Raw genomic sequence first — 17,533 nt, 5'->3', positions numbered from 1 at the left:
GTAATATTATAAATATTTGGTCACTGGTCGATCTGTTTTTCCTGAATCCTGCTTGTTCTTCCTCTAAAATTTCTTCATAGATTCCTCTTATTCCATTTTGAAGGATCCGCTTAATGATTTTATACGCGTGACGGAGGTTTATTGCTCTGTGATTTTTGTAGTCTTTTTTTTTTTTTTTTTGCTACCTTAGTGTGTGTACGAATTATGATGGTAAGTTCTACAAAGTCCTGTTGGAGAATTTCAATTGTCTGTACGATTTCCGTTGTAGAGATCAGTTAGAAAATTACTTTCTCTCCAGCCTTCCAGTATCTGAGAGGGTTAACCGTGTTTTCGCTATTGCACATTTTGCTTCTCACAATATCTTTGTTTTTCATTGTATGCCTTTACAAGCGTGTTCAGTTCAGCTGTTTTCACTCTTATTATCTTCAGAGATCTTCCTTCTGAAATGTTTTACCGTGTTTTTCTTATTTCCTGGATCTCTTCCTACGGTGTTAAGGATCTCATATCCCATAAGTAGACGGTATAGTTTTTTTTGGTGTCATGTCAGTCAATTTTGCATTCTTGTTTAACTTTAATACACAATCTATCCACTAAATTCTTCGACAGATTGTGCATCAACTCATTTTTGCTTGAGTTTACTCTGTTAGGATAATTTTTTACCTCTTTAAAATTTCGTTATCGTCTAAGACCAATGGTACTGCATTGAAACTACATATAATCTATGAATCCCTGTTGGTTTTAATGAAATCCGGAATGTCTCGACAAATATTTTTAAAGTTCTCTAGTTTTACGTGTTATTTACTCCTTCCAAATATTCATCTAGTCGCTTTTTAAATTTACATGAACTCTGACGCTACTAGGATAGGAATTAACGTGTTCATTATTCTGTGACTAAAGGCAAATTACCTTACATCATCCAGTCTCAATTATCTTTCCTTAATTTAAATCTGTCCCCTTGTTTTCATTACCCTAAAAAGAGAAAATATTCTCCACCATTAAGTTCGCTCAGCCGTTTTATGGCCTTAAACACCTCAATTAAATCCCCCCCAAGCAGCTGTCTTAGTTCCAAACTTTGCGGCTTATTGAATTGCCGTATCTTCGTGTAAGGAGACGGTACGATTCAATACTTCCTATATCTCTTTGTTTTCCCTCCTTTGTACCTTTCAAGAAAGTCGATATATGTTTTCTGAAATGAGACACGTCCAGATCAGTTTTCAGTATTCAAGGTGTGGTACAACCATTCATTTGTAGAATGGAATAATTACCTATTTTTCTCCACTGATATAACTTCTGTATATCACTGACAAAACCCCAAGCTCTGTCCTATCGACCACACTAAACTGCTGAGAGAACTTCATGTGTCACACTGCATTACAATTACAATCTGTAGATCATTAATAAGAGAAGAGACACTTTTCACTTGTAGTAAACTATATTATTGGAACAAAATACACAATTCTGCAAAAAAGAAACTCTCAGTCTAATTCCAATCATTAAGCCAACTGCTACAGTTTGGAATAGTTTGTTAGATTCTGTTTTCTATAATGATATAATACTGGAACACCACAGTACGTAGCACTAGAGACGGTCCCAGGTGCTAAAATGGCTATAACCCCCATGATAAAAAATAATCAATTTTTTATTGCTAATGATGACTAAGCTCAATAACTTATAGAAACACTCCTTTAATTCTTTCCCCTTTTCAGAAAATCCTGAAACGGGCATTACGTAACACCTAAGTAGCGCCAAACCAGACTTAAAATTAGGTTAGGGATCAATAACCTTCCAGAAGGGGGAGAGGATTCAAAAAAGATTTATATTCACCCAGAAGTAGTTATGACAGAAGGTCGAAACAAACACTATGTATTACACTTTTTCAACTAGTCACCAGGCAAAATGACACATTTTTACCACCTCTTAATACACTTCCGCGGGTCAGTTTTGTAGAAGGCCTCTGACTGTCCTTCAAACCACGACTTGTCATCAGCAGCAAAATGTTTTTTTAAGAAGAAATGATTTCAGGTCAGCAAAGAAATCGGAGGGTACAAGATCGGGAATAAAGCAGGATGCGGCAATATTTCAAAACCACATTCTTCGGCACACCTAGCTGCAACGTGCGAGGAAGGCGCGGGGGCATTATCGAGGAAGAGACGCACACCTTTGACAGCTTTCCCTCTCTTTTTTGTTTTAAGCTTTTATGAGGAGTTGTAATAATACTTCGCAGTCACAGTACAGCTGTTTTGAAGGTAGTCTGTTAGTATTACACCATGCCGATCCCCCCCCCCCAAAAAAAAAAAACTGACAGCATCACCTTGCCAGCACATGGTTACACCTTTGCCTTTTTTGTGGGTTACTAATCCTTCATCCTTTCATTGTTTTGACATTTGTTTTGTTTCGAGATCGTAGTGATGCATCCAAGTTTTATCCATGGTGACTGGCCGGGAAAAGAAATCTTCTTTTGCTTTTCCTGGCACATCGGAAGCATCTCATGTGCACATTGTTCCCTTTCCTTCTTCTTCTGGTAAAGGGTCAGAAGTCTGGAAACCCATCTAGCAAACACTTTACTCCTATACAACTGTTGATGGATGATGTTCTCCATAAACCCTACAGTAATTTGAAGCTTTTATAACAATTTTTGGAGAGTAATTTTCTTCAAATTTTGCAACACTCTTCTGTTAAAGCAGTTGCTGGACGTCCTGGGATTTCCTCATCATGCACCGAGGTTCTTCCACATTTCAATTTTTTTATACCAATGTGGAACAACACTGTAACCAGAGCAGTCTTCTCAACATACCGCGACCAATTTTTCGTGGATTGCTTTGGGTGTTTCCTCCCCCCTGCAGTAAGAGGAACCGAATCGCTGATCTATATTCCACTTTATCCATTGTGACACCGCTTCATTCAGCACTGCAAAGAAAAAAAATGTATTTTCAGATAGAAACCAAAATTGTGTGGTTGATATAGAGATTTCAACGTATTAAACAAAAAAAAAATTATCTTTCTATCACGACTACTTCTTGGTGAACATAAATCTCTTTCGAACGCCCTCATTGTAATTTATTAACTATTTTATAATTTCGAAGTTCTTAGGGATATATTAAACTTTTTTGTAACATTCTACATTTTTGATTGAATAAATAAATTTAACACAAGTGGAAAATGTCTTATAGTTTACTAATTATAGTATGCCTATGTAAGTTTTTCTATAAATATATTAAACCATTTGATCAGTTTCATCGTCAACAGCGATTAGTGTATTATTGCAGTTGATAATTTAATTTGAAGCAATATGACCCAGATGCAGAACTTCGCACTGAAATAAACAAACAAATATTTTCTGCACCGTAATCAAGATATAGACAACCTTAATCAAGAGTTTTGCAAGTTCATGATGCTAATATCGAGAATGAATAACATTCGTTATCATAACATGTTAATACGATTTGCGAAAAAGTTAAAGAAATTTACTAGCATTAAAGCTTAATTGCCCCCTTTTAGACCAGTTGCATATAATTTATCCAAGTCTTGTTGGAGAAACGTACTCTGGTTGTCTCTCTTAACAACGCTGCCCATATTAATATAATCTGTATTTGATATGAAGCATCAGTATCACAGATGAAAATTAGAAACAACACGGGTCCTAGCACAGAACTCTGAGAGACCCACTGATGATTCACTTGGAGTAATGCCTATTCAAAACTACTTTTGATCTTCCACAGTTAACGATTCCTTTATCAACTGTAGCAACCTATTCCCAGTGCTGTACTGCAACTTATGAGCAAGACGTTCATTTGAATGTGTCAAAAGTCTTTCTAAAATCTAAGTAATACATTAGTTATTTCTTGCATCCAGTTTCTTTGTGACTACCTCATAATACCTTACCAGATCTTCCCTTAGCAAAACCATGCTACTTTTCCTGCCACATAAGTTGCTAGTTCACACTTAGAAATCCTTTTGGTATACATGTATTTGGAAAATCGGGTCTTCTGGAATTTCACTCGAGACCAAAAGGAGATAAGTGTTGGTGACTGCCTCTGTCGCTTCTTTCAATGTTGTATAACCAGATAAAAACTTCAGGTGTTTGTGCTTTCTTCATTTTTAAAACCTGATCATTTCTCCTTCAGGGAATTTTCACTTATAAATTCATTTCATGCCTAATATTTAGCTGAGGTTTTCTCCCCTTAAAAAAAATATTTATCACGTGTTCATATGTGAATATAGATACAAAAGAAAAACTGTCCAGCTCACTGGAATAGCAAAGAATATTTTACAATGTTTCGTGGGCCCATTTGCCAAAATCCTCTTCGTGATTTACCTTAGTTTGTCCCAACTTAGACGTTTTATTCGAATCTTGCCAAGCTAAACAAGATTCGTCTAAAACACAATCATCTAGCGAAAAGGTAAACGGGAACCTACATGCACGCGCACTACAAAATATGTGGATGTGTTAAAACGGTATAATTAAAATCCCAACGCTCGGAAGGTATCTTAGAAAAAAAAAAACTTTTCAAACTTACGCATACCATCAAAGTTTGGGTTTTCACGCATCAGGAAATTATGGTTTAAAAAACTTCAAGAGATTGATCCCAACTTAATATTAAAATTCAGCTTAGGGCACTCCAAACATTGACAGTGGAGTCATGAATCACTTGGAGGCATTTTATATCAAATATTCGACATGTCAGTTCATCCATCTTACTGACGAAACTCAAAAATAAAATATTAATATTTTGGGTCACCAGTGATCCGGTTTAACAGCGCTTCAGAAAACTAACTTTACTATTCAAAATTATTAAGGCTTCCAACAATTATTAATTAAAAAAGGTATTTCTATTTCTATTCTGGAGCCATAGATTACAGTGGGGAATACTGAAAATTATTTGATGCTGGTACATCACATAAACGCAACGTCTCACAGTTTAAACTACAGAATTTTAAAAAACCTTCCGATACCCTCGTACTCTGTTCGGAGACATTTTCACAAAAGATACTAACTAACCTGGGCCTACACAGATATCTTTATGTCTGTACTTGAACAGGCACTTCTTATTAATTGATCGGTAAGCGTCGAACAATAAAATCCATAAAGTAATCCTTTATAGTCCATTAATTACAGTCCATGATCCAATCCATACATCGCTTTGATTTTATTAAATAAATGCGATTTAGATCGTTTTATTAAATTAGAAAAGAACTTTACAATATTTGTAAAACATCTGCTTTAAAATTTGCAATCTATGCAACTGATTTTAATGTGTAAGGTTATACTTTTATTGTATTATGTGTTAATGTAACGTATTGTCCTCTATAGTATGCATAACATCTTCTTCAAATGAAAAAGCCGCTACCGATCATCTAAGGTGTTCAAAGAACAAAGATTTGAGGTATCAGCCTAGAAAGCCACAACTCATAGCAAGCAATGAACAGGATGTTTACTAACAGCACCATCACGAGGAACACCCACAATTGGGCAGAAACGCCTGGCACATTCCAAGCTGATAACACTATATTTTTTCGCTCGATATTTTCTGTTTGTACCCTGTCGTTAACAGTAAATGTTGAGTTAGATGAATATCTAATATATTTGACGAGAACATTCTTTTCAAATCCGAAGTTTTTCCATTCTGGAGCGCAAATAACCCTCCACGTTTAGGGTCTTGATTTCCTTGAGCCAAAGTCAAAAATAACAAAATTTTAGGCCCCTCTGTGATTCTTGAAAGCCTCTCCAACGCCAACTAACCATCGGCCGGATTAAATTCTCATTCGTTCAATTATTTAACTAAGTCCCAAGAGCCATGATTTCCTTAGGATTTTATTAATCCATCATAAGCTTCAGTACGTATATTAATAAAGGCTTTAATCGTCTAACCTCATGACTTCAGATTACTTCCTGTACCAAGTTCTGATTAAGAAATATTTATTTATTTCGTTATTATTTTGAAATTGCGTTCTACCTTTGGTCTGAGAAAGGGGAAGAAATCTAACCAACCTGTTCTATAGGGAGCGCTATAAGTATATTGGGACGGTGCAGAATAACAGAAAGATATAATCGGAATGTCAATATGGAGTAGTAAAGAGTATTAGATATTATTTATCGTAGGGGGGGAGGCGTTTTGTCACTCAGTATACAAAAAAGCGAATAGTACGTGTCGAAAAAGGACATGAATATTCTTTAGAAATTTTTTTCCGTCCTCCCCACCCATTGTCAGGCAAGGGGTCAACTATCCAAACGCTAAGAATTCTTAAGTATTAGTCCATATACGTCCCTAAGTAACGGCATTGAACTTTCTGCACTCTCCTCTTACTAACAAGTAGTCTTCAACCGAGAATGAAACAAAGACCAAACTGACAAACGCCCAAACAAAAGCTTAAGGACGAGGAACCTGTTCTAAGACAAGTCACATGTAAACAAAATGTGTTGCGTCATTGGATTCAGGCGTGGTGCTTTAACCCAGTTCTGAATGGTTGCTCACAGGCGACACCACTCCGTGCACTCGCTTTGAAGACCAGCTTACCAGTCCGCGTCATCTGCTGACTATCGGGTTTTTAGTTCCATCTTTTTTCTCTCTCTCCTTCTTTCTCTCCTTTGCAGCATGACCTCACACAAAGCAGTGACTCATTATATGACCCGAAACACGCACAAGAAAGGATGACGCATTAACAATTATTATTTCGTACAGAAGGTAAGAATACCCCGCACCGACTCAAAGCCATCGTGTCTCCCCTTAAGTAATTTGTTAACTTAAAAATTTGTTACCTTAAAAGAAGAGATAATATAAATGAAATATGCGGCAAACTTACGTTTGCCGTTTTTTGCCAATTTTTGTTTTAAGATTAACAACTTCAGCTTTATCGGACTACAAAAATGATTTCGACCTATTTCTAGGCAAAACTTAGAAGCATCAGTTTAGAGTGTGATAAATCATTCCATCCTACACCGCTTGCTGCATCGAGAAGATAACTTCCTGATGTGAGTCTGATACTGAAAAACGAAATTTTACATTTATACGTGGACAGAAATGTAAAACTTACTCTAGAAAAACTTCCGGTGTCACCAAAACATTACCCAAGAATGCCCAGGAAATGCACACCAGTCGTATGTGAGCAGAGTGTCAGAAGAATTGCAAACAGGTGTTTCACGGATGAACAGCTATTCGCTGCGAAAGTGATTGATATGAAGAGTAACTCATAGGGGAATTGCCGTGATCCACATCTAACATTTAGCCAAAGAGGAAGATATTGCAACTTCCTGTTAGCAGGCTGGTTACAGTACACGTGCTGTAATGAGAAAAGCAGGCTTAAATTACGTAGAGCATGGTCAAAACAATGTATTAATAGGCTCGTTCGATTGCATCAATAAAACGGTTCCAGTTTTAAAATACCAAGCGTGATGTTTGCAAAATCCTTGTAAAAAACCTGGCGTTGAATGAATTGGTGCCATCATAAACAAGAAAACAAGGCAACCCACTCCAACGTTTGGGTCTCTTGTTTTTAATGGCACGTCACAGACGAACGTGAGGTAGTTTGTAGTCAAGTAAGTGTAAGTGTAAGTGTATTTAGGGTCAAACGGCACAAGGGGTTCCCCCCATCTCCGCGTAGTTTACATTGTGGGTGAACCAGTTGACTGGAAAAGCCAGAGATTTAAAAGTGTATGGACTTTGTATATGTGTGATGCCTTGTACCGTTGTTCATCTGGTCATTTAGCCGCTGGGCCCCTACTGAGGCCCAACGTTGCCCCACTTACGCCCCGTGGAGGCAGACCAGGAACCCAGTAGTCTGTTTCACTCTGGCAGGTCCTGCCACTTAATTTCCTGAGATTTCGGCGGCTAGGACCTTAAAAAAAAAAAAAAAAAAAAAAAAAGAGACAGAAACGCGTCGACGTAGGGGTAGAATCGCTTAGTTTTGCTAGGCCAAGTTATGGGCGTAAGGTAATTTAGATATGTTAGGTTTTTGGGTAGGGCTTTCGCTAGCTTATAGATAGAGAGGGGGGGAGGCAGAAGGCTGGGGGGAGAAAGACAGAAATATGGGGCCAATAGAGTAGGTAGCCCCAGTTTTCAGTGGGACATGCCCATGTCCCACCAGAGTAGAAGATATAGGGTGGAGAGGAGAGGAGGACGAAAATGTCCCCCCTCCCCCCAGGGAAGTAGGTTTAAAGGTGAAGGAGGCTAGAGTGCCCTCTTCAGATCGCCATATGGCTATTGGCAGCTATTGTTTCAAGTTTCTTTATTCATGGGGCAAGCTCCGTCCTTGTGCTTGTGTCCCTCATCTTTAGTTGCAGCCTTTACATTGTGCTGGCTGGTGTCTCAATAGTGGTACTTGATGTCAGTCATTGTAGATGGTGATTAATGTCCTTCTCCTGATGAAGAGGTCTTGTGCGAACTGGGATAATGCTCTATATTCATCCTCAGTATCTATGAAATGGGATTCCAATCCTTTTGGTAGGTATCTTATTTTTGTTATAAGTACTCCTCTGAGGTCTTCATATTGTGGGCACTCGTACACTATGTGATTCCAGCTTTCTGTCTCCCCGCACGTACAGTTTGGGTCCTCAGTGAGTCCGAATCCGTGCAGCTTCTCATTGTAGGGTCCGTGTCCTGTTATTAGAGATGTCAAATGGTACCCTGGGAAGTACCAGGTCGGCTGTTTTGGGTAGATTTTCTGGAGGTCAGGTAGATATCTTCTGGTTATCTCACCCTTGGTGGTCTCCGTCCATCTTCTCTGCCATAATTTTAGCAGGTGGTTCTGTAATCTAGTTTTTTCCGTTTTTAGGTTGTTCGCTGGGTCAGTTGTGTAGTCCAGATGTGTGGCCGCCACTCCCCTGGATAGCAAGTATAGCAGACCTGTGCGAACGACCTCCAGGTCCAAAGGAAGCGCTCCAGCGAGTACCTGTAGTGCTGGAGTACTCACTGTACTACACGCACGCGTCGTAGTTAAGAGTATGGTCCTTTGGATCATGTCCAGAATTCTTCTATTCACTGCCAGTGCAGTTTTTGGGAACCAAATTGCTGAGGCGTAAGTAATTGCTGGGAGAAACGTTGTCCTGTAGTCAAGTAGTGAGTTAGTTTCCTGGTCATGAGAAATTCTCCTGGTTTGCTTCAGCACCCCCCCCCCCCTCAAGAAACAAAACCAAATATTGTGCGCTAGTAATAATAACGGTAAAATTCAGTTTGCAGTCGTCTTAAATCAATTCTAAAAAGACCCGATTATAATATTTAACCTTTTATTTTCTCACTTTTTTAACGTCTATACCATCCGCCCTTTGTTCTCTTCTTCATTTTGATATTTCCTTATAAGGGAAACAAAGATTCTTTCGCATACGTCAATGCTGATGATAAACAATTCGGAAGTTTTATTTTTTTCTGGATTTACACGCTCCGGAATGTTCAAGTCCATTTAAGTTGAATGTTCAAAATGCTTTATATCATATATATGTTCCAAAGAAAAGTACGAAACTCTGAACGATGGGTGTAGAATTTCGATCGCGCATCGCAATTAAATTCGTCAAATAAACAAAGAGGCACAGAAAAATAAACTGAGAATAATTCAGTGAATTACAGTTACCAGTTTGTTTCAAAAGTTGACAAATACCTACGCAACATCTACTCAAACTTAATGGCAATTCTTAACTTTCTAGAATAACCGCTAGAGGGCCATCTCAACGTGGTAACAAAGTGAATTGTTCCCTTCCAAATAGATTCCTTCGTACCTAAATTCGACCAGCCAACTGGAAATGGCATCTCGGGTACTGAGAGACTTTTATATTTTTTCTCTTTTTTGTGCAATCGTTACTGATATTATTTGGCTGTTTAACCGCATTTGGAACATAAAAATTCAAGACACGAAAATGTTTTCGAGCATACGCTCCATTTCTGCTTTGTATGGGCCATCGTCATCATCCTGACTTGAATACTGATTAAATGCTCGAATTTTGTTGGCATAAATTGTTGAAGAAAACCTGCACATAAAGTTAAAAAAAAAAATTTTCCCTTCTTAAGCTAATAACTTTTTAAAATAAAACGATTACATCGACTTTATGAGATGCTCTAATGCTTCTAGAATAAATACGTTCCTCGACTAGTTCGCTTTGCAGGAATAGTGACCCTCGTATACTTCAAGGATTCAAAGAGCTATAGTAAATGCCTAACTTCAACTGACCTGCAGGCGGGATCTTTCTTTATCAGGCTGTCGAACTTCTTCGCTGGCCTAACCTACTTATTCTTAAACAGAACAACACGCAAACTCTCCTTCGACCTCCGGATTACGTGCACGCCCTCATCCTCAAAATTTTTTTTCTTTCTTCCAAAGAGTAACTCCGTTAAATTGATCTATCCATATTTTATTTCTACCATTGAGTTCCCCCACCCACGCTTTATTATCCGGGACCTTTATTGTTCCCAGCCGACAATCATCTTGGAAGACTTCATAATTTCTCCAGAGTGGAACAATGCTCAGTGTCACTGAGGAGATTGGTCAAGCTACTTAAGAAACACTGTTTACCTTGGCCTTTTTTTTCACAGACGCATAATATTTATGCTACTGTAATCGCAGTGGCACAGTCCAATTTTACAACGCAAGACACATTTTATATCCACACTTATCTGTACGAAGGTGGAGAGTTCATTAGGGCGCCGCAATCTGGAAACAGCGAAGTCAAGAACATCCAGGACACTTGGTAATCTGAAGACAAACAGTTTTTGATACATATATCTGTTTAGAAATGATCCTGATAATATTTTTAAAGCAAATCCCTTTACACTGCGGCTGATTATTTCTTCATGACGATGGAGAAAGAGAGGGGGAGAGCAAGTTCACTCTTAATCCCACTCTGAAACTACAAAGGGTTGTGTTTGTATAAGAAGGATGATATTTAACTAGAACGTAGATTCCAATCGACCCAGATGAAGAAACACTATATAACATACAGTGGATGCGCGTACAAGTACATTCTTTCACACTTCATATATAGTTCAGTTACTAATGAAAGAACTAGAGTGAGCAAAGTGAGGGACGAACTGAAAGACATGGCAAACTTCTGGTACATATTCCTCACATTCAAAATGGCCCAAATGAAGGTTCCCAGAACAATATATTTCTCCTTTTAACTCTCCATTCAGTAAAACGGTTTCGACACAATTTGTAAGGCATTCTCTTGGGGGAAACTCAAGTTAACAACGTTATCTCATCGCTCGAGGATTCCTTGAAAAGCGCTTACGACACCGTCACACAGTGAGTCACCCTTGCACAAACACAGAAGGGCGATTCCATTTTTAAGACATGTCACTGAACTTTCTAACTCAGCTAGTCAGTTAAACGGCGAAGTTTTCTTGCGAAGAAAGAAAATGCCAGCAGGTGTGGTTTTAAAATCTCGCCCAGGTTGCCAGAAACTATTAAGGCTATTTCAGAGTAACTAATCACCGGCTAAGACACTAACTGTCATCTTTCTTTGTCTTTGTAATACCAGCGCGGTAGTTGCACAATATTTCAAACTTCTGGAAGGCGTTTGGAAAAACTCCAATTATTAATTGAGAACGCAAGAAAAACATTTCATCTTTTTAAAAAGAGCACGCTATGGATATAAATGATACATTTTCTGTTTATACTGGGGAACAGCCACAGAATCAGCAGTTTACAAGAGCTCCTCGAAACTACAAGTACCTTTTGTGGATTCAACATTTCGAGCAAAAGGACCCTTTCTGTAGCAACTGACGATAATAATAAGCCTTAAATAATTGGCCGAGAAACTAAATTTAGTTTTTCTGGGCATGCTCTCGCGCACGTGGTGTTTACCGGAGGCCGTGATATCTAATTACAGCGCCAGGAAGCGATGCTTGTTGACGTTACGTAAATATAAATTAACCCTTCTAATTAAATCGTGGCAGCAGCAGCGTCAACCACCGCTGTACGAACAAAAATGGGGTCATAGCTAAACTTCCCCAGTGCCGCATTTTCCAACATGGTGTGCCTGTATATGGGATCGGGTGGACAGCTGTTTATTTTTCGTTCTTGAAGTGGGACACCCGGAGTAGAGGTGGCAGATTTATGTTCACCTATCTTTACACAACCATTGATAAACAAACACCTTGTCGTACATGGCTTCATTTCAAGAAGAGCAAAAGAAGTGAACAAGCTGATGGAAAAATTTCCTGGAATTTTAAATATCACTTAAACCATACTGTTCTTCCGGCTAGAGCAAACCAGCCTTTCAGCTGCTCCCCTTTTGCTTCTTTCCCCTGTTTCCTTTGAATATCCTGCGGTTAGCTCTCGAGTACAAAAAAGAAAAGTCGCCCACAATGTGTCTGTCGCAAGGTTGAAACCTCCTCCCTATTGCGTGAAAACTGTGGACACAGACAGACAGACAAGGACAGAAGTTTGTTTCGATATCAGAAATAAATTTTATTTCTTAGTAAAGTTTTATTTCCTGCGATTTTTTTTTGCGTAATAGTTAACACTTCCAAGTTTGCAGGTGGTATGTGGCAAGAAGAGACCAAATGCCCTTTATAAAAAAAAAAATATATGAAATTTTAAAATATGTAAGGAGATCAGAAAAAATCAAATTAGGGTTTTCACAGATAAACTTTTAATTTCGTTTAATTTTCATATTGGCTTACGTTTGTTGCCATTTTGAGATAACTCAGGACAAGCCAACTCTAAATGAAGGCATTTGCTTCATTTAACCAGTTAACTTCCAGATGCTCAGCCTACAAGAGCAAGACAAGAATCAAATTCATGATTTACTGTACAATATAACACTGTACAGAAAAGCATGATTCCCACACTTTAACTATCCTTTCTTTCGTGGCCATCTGCCAAACCCCCAATACACGTTTAGTCTGAAATTCTTGTTTAACTTTTCTGAATTTCATTAAAGTGTCTAAGAAATAAAAGACAGACAGATCATCAAAATGGCATCAAGGTCTATTATTTAACGATTCTTACCTTAATAAAAAGCAGAAGGAAATAAAAGAGGATGAGAACTAGTGAAGAACTTAACACATAAAAAGACTTCTTAATTGATGGCTTTCAGAAATTTCAAGTTAATATGCAATTTAATTACTTCAGCAGTACAAGTTTATATCATTTCAAGTCCATTACTTCACCATTCCAAGCTTATAACATAAACCACATGTGTGTTGCCATACTTTAAATTTTTACGTGCATAACGCTGATTCCCATAAAACGACTGTCCAGTGCTGCCTATCGTCTGGTTGTTGGTGGTAGGTTTTAGGATCAGAGACTTAGGCCATACTGCTTCGTCGTGATTATTGTCTATACACTTGTTTCGCAGCTGGTTTCCATATTGTGTGGGCTGAAAACCATATTCGGAGGCCTGAGCTAGGCTAACTACAGACCCAACTGAAGAGACCTTTAGAAATTCCTTCAGTCATCGACGGGATTCGAACCCAGACCTCTTCAAACGAGTGGCAATTGGCGAAACCACTAACCTGTGAACGGATGTATTAGAAATATAGCTAAAAAACAGTCGCTACTTATTTAAATGGAGTTATGACAAAATATGCTCTAAAAATTATATCAAGTATTTTTATAAAGTAAAATTTTCAGCGAGATAAAATTACAGATTGTGGAAAGGAAGTGGTCTTCCTTGTGGCACTCAAAACAATTCAAGATGTAGAAACGAAATGGGTCACCGTAATTCTTTTTTTTTTTTTTTTTTTTTTTATTATGGAGAATGAAAACGTATATTGTATATAAATTTCATAGAATAAATATAGTCTTTCATAAGAAACCGGAATGATAAGTGATTATATCAAAGAAACCTCTCATCGTATTCGTGCTATACAACAATCTTTTGTAAAGGAAGTACAGAGACTTTTGTGAGATCACAGGGGTGTTTTTCTTACAAGGTAAAAATGCAGCTTCATAAAAATGTCTTTGTACTGACTACCAGTAACACATTTCCTTCTAACCTCATTACGAACAGATCCAATTTAGGACTATTGATGAAATGAACTTCTTGGAACAACACCAGTCATGCTGTTGAATCATAATTAATTAGGGAGAGAGAGAGAGAGAGAGAGGAAAAAAAGAATGTGTCGAATACAAATTGAAAAAATAAACCTAAACGAGCAGTCACACAAATTTGGGGCCTGACCGAAAAAAAAAAAAAAAAAAAAAGTTAAATAAATTACGAGGTGAAAAAGACAGCATACTTAGAGATGAACTATTACCTAAAGCTAAAATGTTGACTATTCTCTTCATTAAGAGCCTGTCACCCTTTCGTACAGTACACAGGTGTGACAACTGTTCTAGCCCCAATACTCCAACAAATTCAATTCTTTTTTTTAATTCAGAGATTAATAGTGTCTGCAAATAGTTCAGAATAACCGTAGCACGCCATTTCGACCAAAATAGCCTATCCAATTAAAGATACTATAACTGGACTTCAGTTTCGATTGCTATGGTGTGTGTGTGTGTGTGTGTGTGTGTTGCTATAGTGACCCAGTACGCAGCAGATGCATAACAAGCTCGATAAACTTCGTGTTTCGTTTATAGAGAAATCTGCCCGATTGGAAAATGAGAAATAAAAACCCGTAATAAAATATAGTAAATTAGAATTTTATTATTAATTAAGGAAACAGAAAGAAATGGCCAAAATATTTTTCCTGCGAAATTTCGAGTAAGATTATTCCAGTAAGTGAAAACTCAGCAAGTATGCTGATCTAGATAGTTGACTGCCAAAAGTTTCCTGTCAATGCATTGACATGAAATCTTTGGCTCTAGCACTAAGAATAGACAGATGAAAGTGAACAAAGAAGTCGAAGAAAACATGGTATAAATAATGACCATGAATAGGGGGGGAAGGTAATTAGCGACTTTCATCCTTACAAAAGAAAACAGCGAAGGGCCCCTGTTTTAGCCAGCCCCCAAGCTTTTGTTTTATGCCCAAATCCAGAACATTACACACACTTTTTTTTATAAAAAATATTATAACCTTCAATCAAAACGAATGTATTAGACACAACAATATGCGTAACGTAAGTGGCTCAAAACATAAAAAAAACAATTTTTTTCATTTTTAATATTAAATAGTAAATGGTTTAAATATGATGCAATTAATTTATTTGTTTCGTACAGTGTTAAATTCTTTACATTTTCATACTGAAACGCGCATGATCGCATACGTTTTGCATAACAACATACACATCGTCATATCCTAATTTAAAAAAAAAAAAAAAGTTAAGTTCTTTGCTTAATATATAGGATATGCTTGAGGAAAGCTAATATGAACATTATAAAGCATTGAGATGACTTACCAAACAAAATTCAGAACAAACATTCCGTTGAACCAGTACTTCATGAAGAACCCAAACTTCTATTTGTCCCGAGCAATTCTCAACCGGAAGTTGGGAGGGAGGATAGGGATAAGAAAAGACAGAAGAAAAAAAAGGAAAGAAAGAAAGAAAGGAAGAGGAGAGAGAAAGAGAGGGGAGGCCTTACACAATAAACAATCTGGTAATGTCTGGGCAGGCCAAAAGGCAGCTGAACCAAACAAGGCCTAGCCTTGTGTATGTAAACAGCTACGCACGTTCTCGGACCAGTCCGACTACTATGTAAACATATACCAGCTTATAGTTTTTCGGTGGAAATCCGATATTGTTAGCTGTTTTGACCGCGGAATGTTAACAAGGAGACTTTTTAGAAGAGAAGCGCAGTTCCTTTTTTTCCCCCAGAACGTTGACTCGGACGATCACATACTCCACTCAAACTAGATCATGCTACCTTGGGCGCGGAAACGACGTGCTCCTACCACAACGCAAGCTTGACATGCCGCCGCTATCTACGGTGGTTGCATAATAAATGTACTGGCGACAGCGATGCCCTCTGGCGGAAATAGGTGCTCGCTGTTGTTGTCACTCAGCGAGCGCAGTACCGATCTATTCGGCATGCGTTTTTCGGACAGTGCAATGCGTGATTTTCTCAATCCATTACTGATAACGGTCCATATTATTCTATTCATCAGACTGAGAATAACTTAGCCCCCCCACTTTTTTTTTTCAGAGAACCTTGCCATGTGCACTCTTCGTGCAGTAAGTCTATGACGTTCCCAATAAGTGTCCTTGAAACTTTTTTATGCCGCATTGGATACACCATGGCCTTACGTCTATTTATAACGCTATTTGAAAATCATCCGCGTTATAGATTGGCATTTTTTCTCTGTTACGATGCTGAGAGAGAGATGCGTGAAGTCAAATTAATTTTTAATACTTCTCTTTGTATATAATCCAACTTATTTATTGTTCTTGAGTTATAATCATTATAACGTTACAAATTCGTTAATTATAACAATCGTAATTTATTCATTCTTCAATTAATATAACTACTAACCGATTTTTGTGAGAATTCTGTCTTAACCGATTAAACAGGGTTGGCTTATACCCAACAACGGGTTTTGATTACAGAGAATAACACACCTTGAAATTTTAGATGCGTATATGTATCTACATAAAAATATGTACAAGAGCTGTATACTTTTTAACAGGCAAGTTCGTCGCTAAAATAGGTCACGTAATACGAAACTTAGCAAGCGCTTCCAATCTAAGATGTATATAAATGTGTGAATACACGATATGCTTGGAGTAGTGTGTCAAGCTGTGCTCGTCAACTGTTTTAAACCAACCTGCCATAAAAATGATCGCGAACTAATGAAAATTAACGTAATATATTAGATAAACGAGTCTGAGAGAAAAAAAAAAATTGTCTATTGCAAATATCTTTAAAACAATTTAAAAATTAGAATATAATTCGAAAACAAATGAGTATCAATATCGGTTTATTAGGATAACGGTTATTTTAAAACTCGAAAACTTGCTGGCAGCAAAACTCATAAAAATTAAATAAACTACTGCTGGAATTTCAGAACGACGAAAGAGGTGATATCAACATGGGAACTGAAACTCTGGAGCCTCCTTTTTTTTCCAGTATAAATTTATTAATTATTTTTAATCTTATTAATTTAATTTAATAAATTATTCATCTTAAAATATAAGATAATATCAGCACGGAGTACGTAGACATTCAGAAACAAATCATATCAAATACAGTAAACTCTTTAAAAATCCGGCGCCCTTGGTGTAAGGATTGAGAGTTGCCGGATTTTAAAATTTCCAGGATTTAAGAGAGGCACACCTACCGGTTTTACAGTTTTACTGCATAGCGCACGTCGAACAACTCGTTTATAGCTGTTTTCACTAGAAATCACATAAGAACTAGCGGAAGAACACAGTCCTGAAATGGGCTGTCAACAAATGGCCAATTAACCTTTTGGAGAGGCTGCCTGTTTTAAAGTAGTGCAATACCAGGAAAACTCGTCGCAAAGGCAAGTTTTATCTGCTGGAGAATTAACATCATTGCATTATTTCTGCAACCGAAATCTTGCTGGCTGGCTGCAGAAACCGTTTAAAGGAAAAGATAGTCCTGCAAGCATCTTATAAAGAGAATATCATAAAGAGAATATTTGCGTGTGCTAAATTTTAACACACACACAAAAATTTGTGTGTTAAATATTAAAGTAAAT

The 17,533-nt window shown here is 37.5% G+C and overlaps 1 protein-coding gene across 1 annotated transcript in view; it reads right to left on the bottom strand.

Moving 5' to 3' along the window:
- Positions 1-15,680, bottom strand: part of LOC150077412 (MOB kinase activator 2-like) — a 197,667-nt gene extending 181,987 nt beyond the window's left edge. Inside the window, exon 1 of the mRNA XM_090386291.1 lies at positions 15,273-15,680. Coding sequence (XP_090242417.1) covers positions 15,273-15,316 — 44 coding nt within the window. The 5' untranslated portion in view covers positions 15,317-15,680. The remainder of the gene's footprint in view (positions 1-15,272) is intronic.
- Between the last annotated feature and the right edge of the window lie 1,853 nt (positions 15,681-17,533).

This window comes from Mastigoproctus giganteus, chromosome 12 (genome assembly GCF_048544385.1).
Source record: "Mastigoproctus giganteus isolate SK-2022 chromosome 12, ASM4854438v1, whole genome shotgun sequence".
In the NCBI taxonomy this organism is placed as follows: Eukaryota; Metazoa; Arthropoda; class Arachnida; order Uropygi; family Thelyphonidae; genus Mastigoproctus; species Mastigoproctus giganteus.
This window is presented reverse-complemented; position numbering and strand designations above follow the sequence as displayed.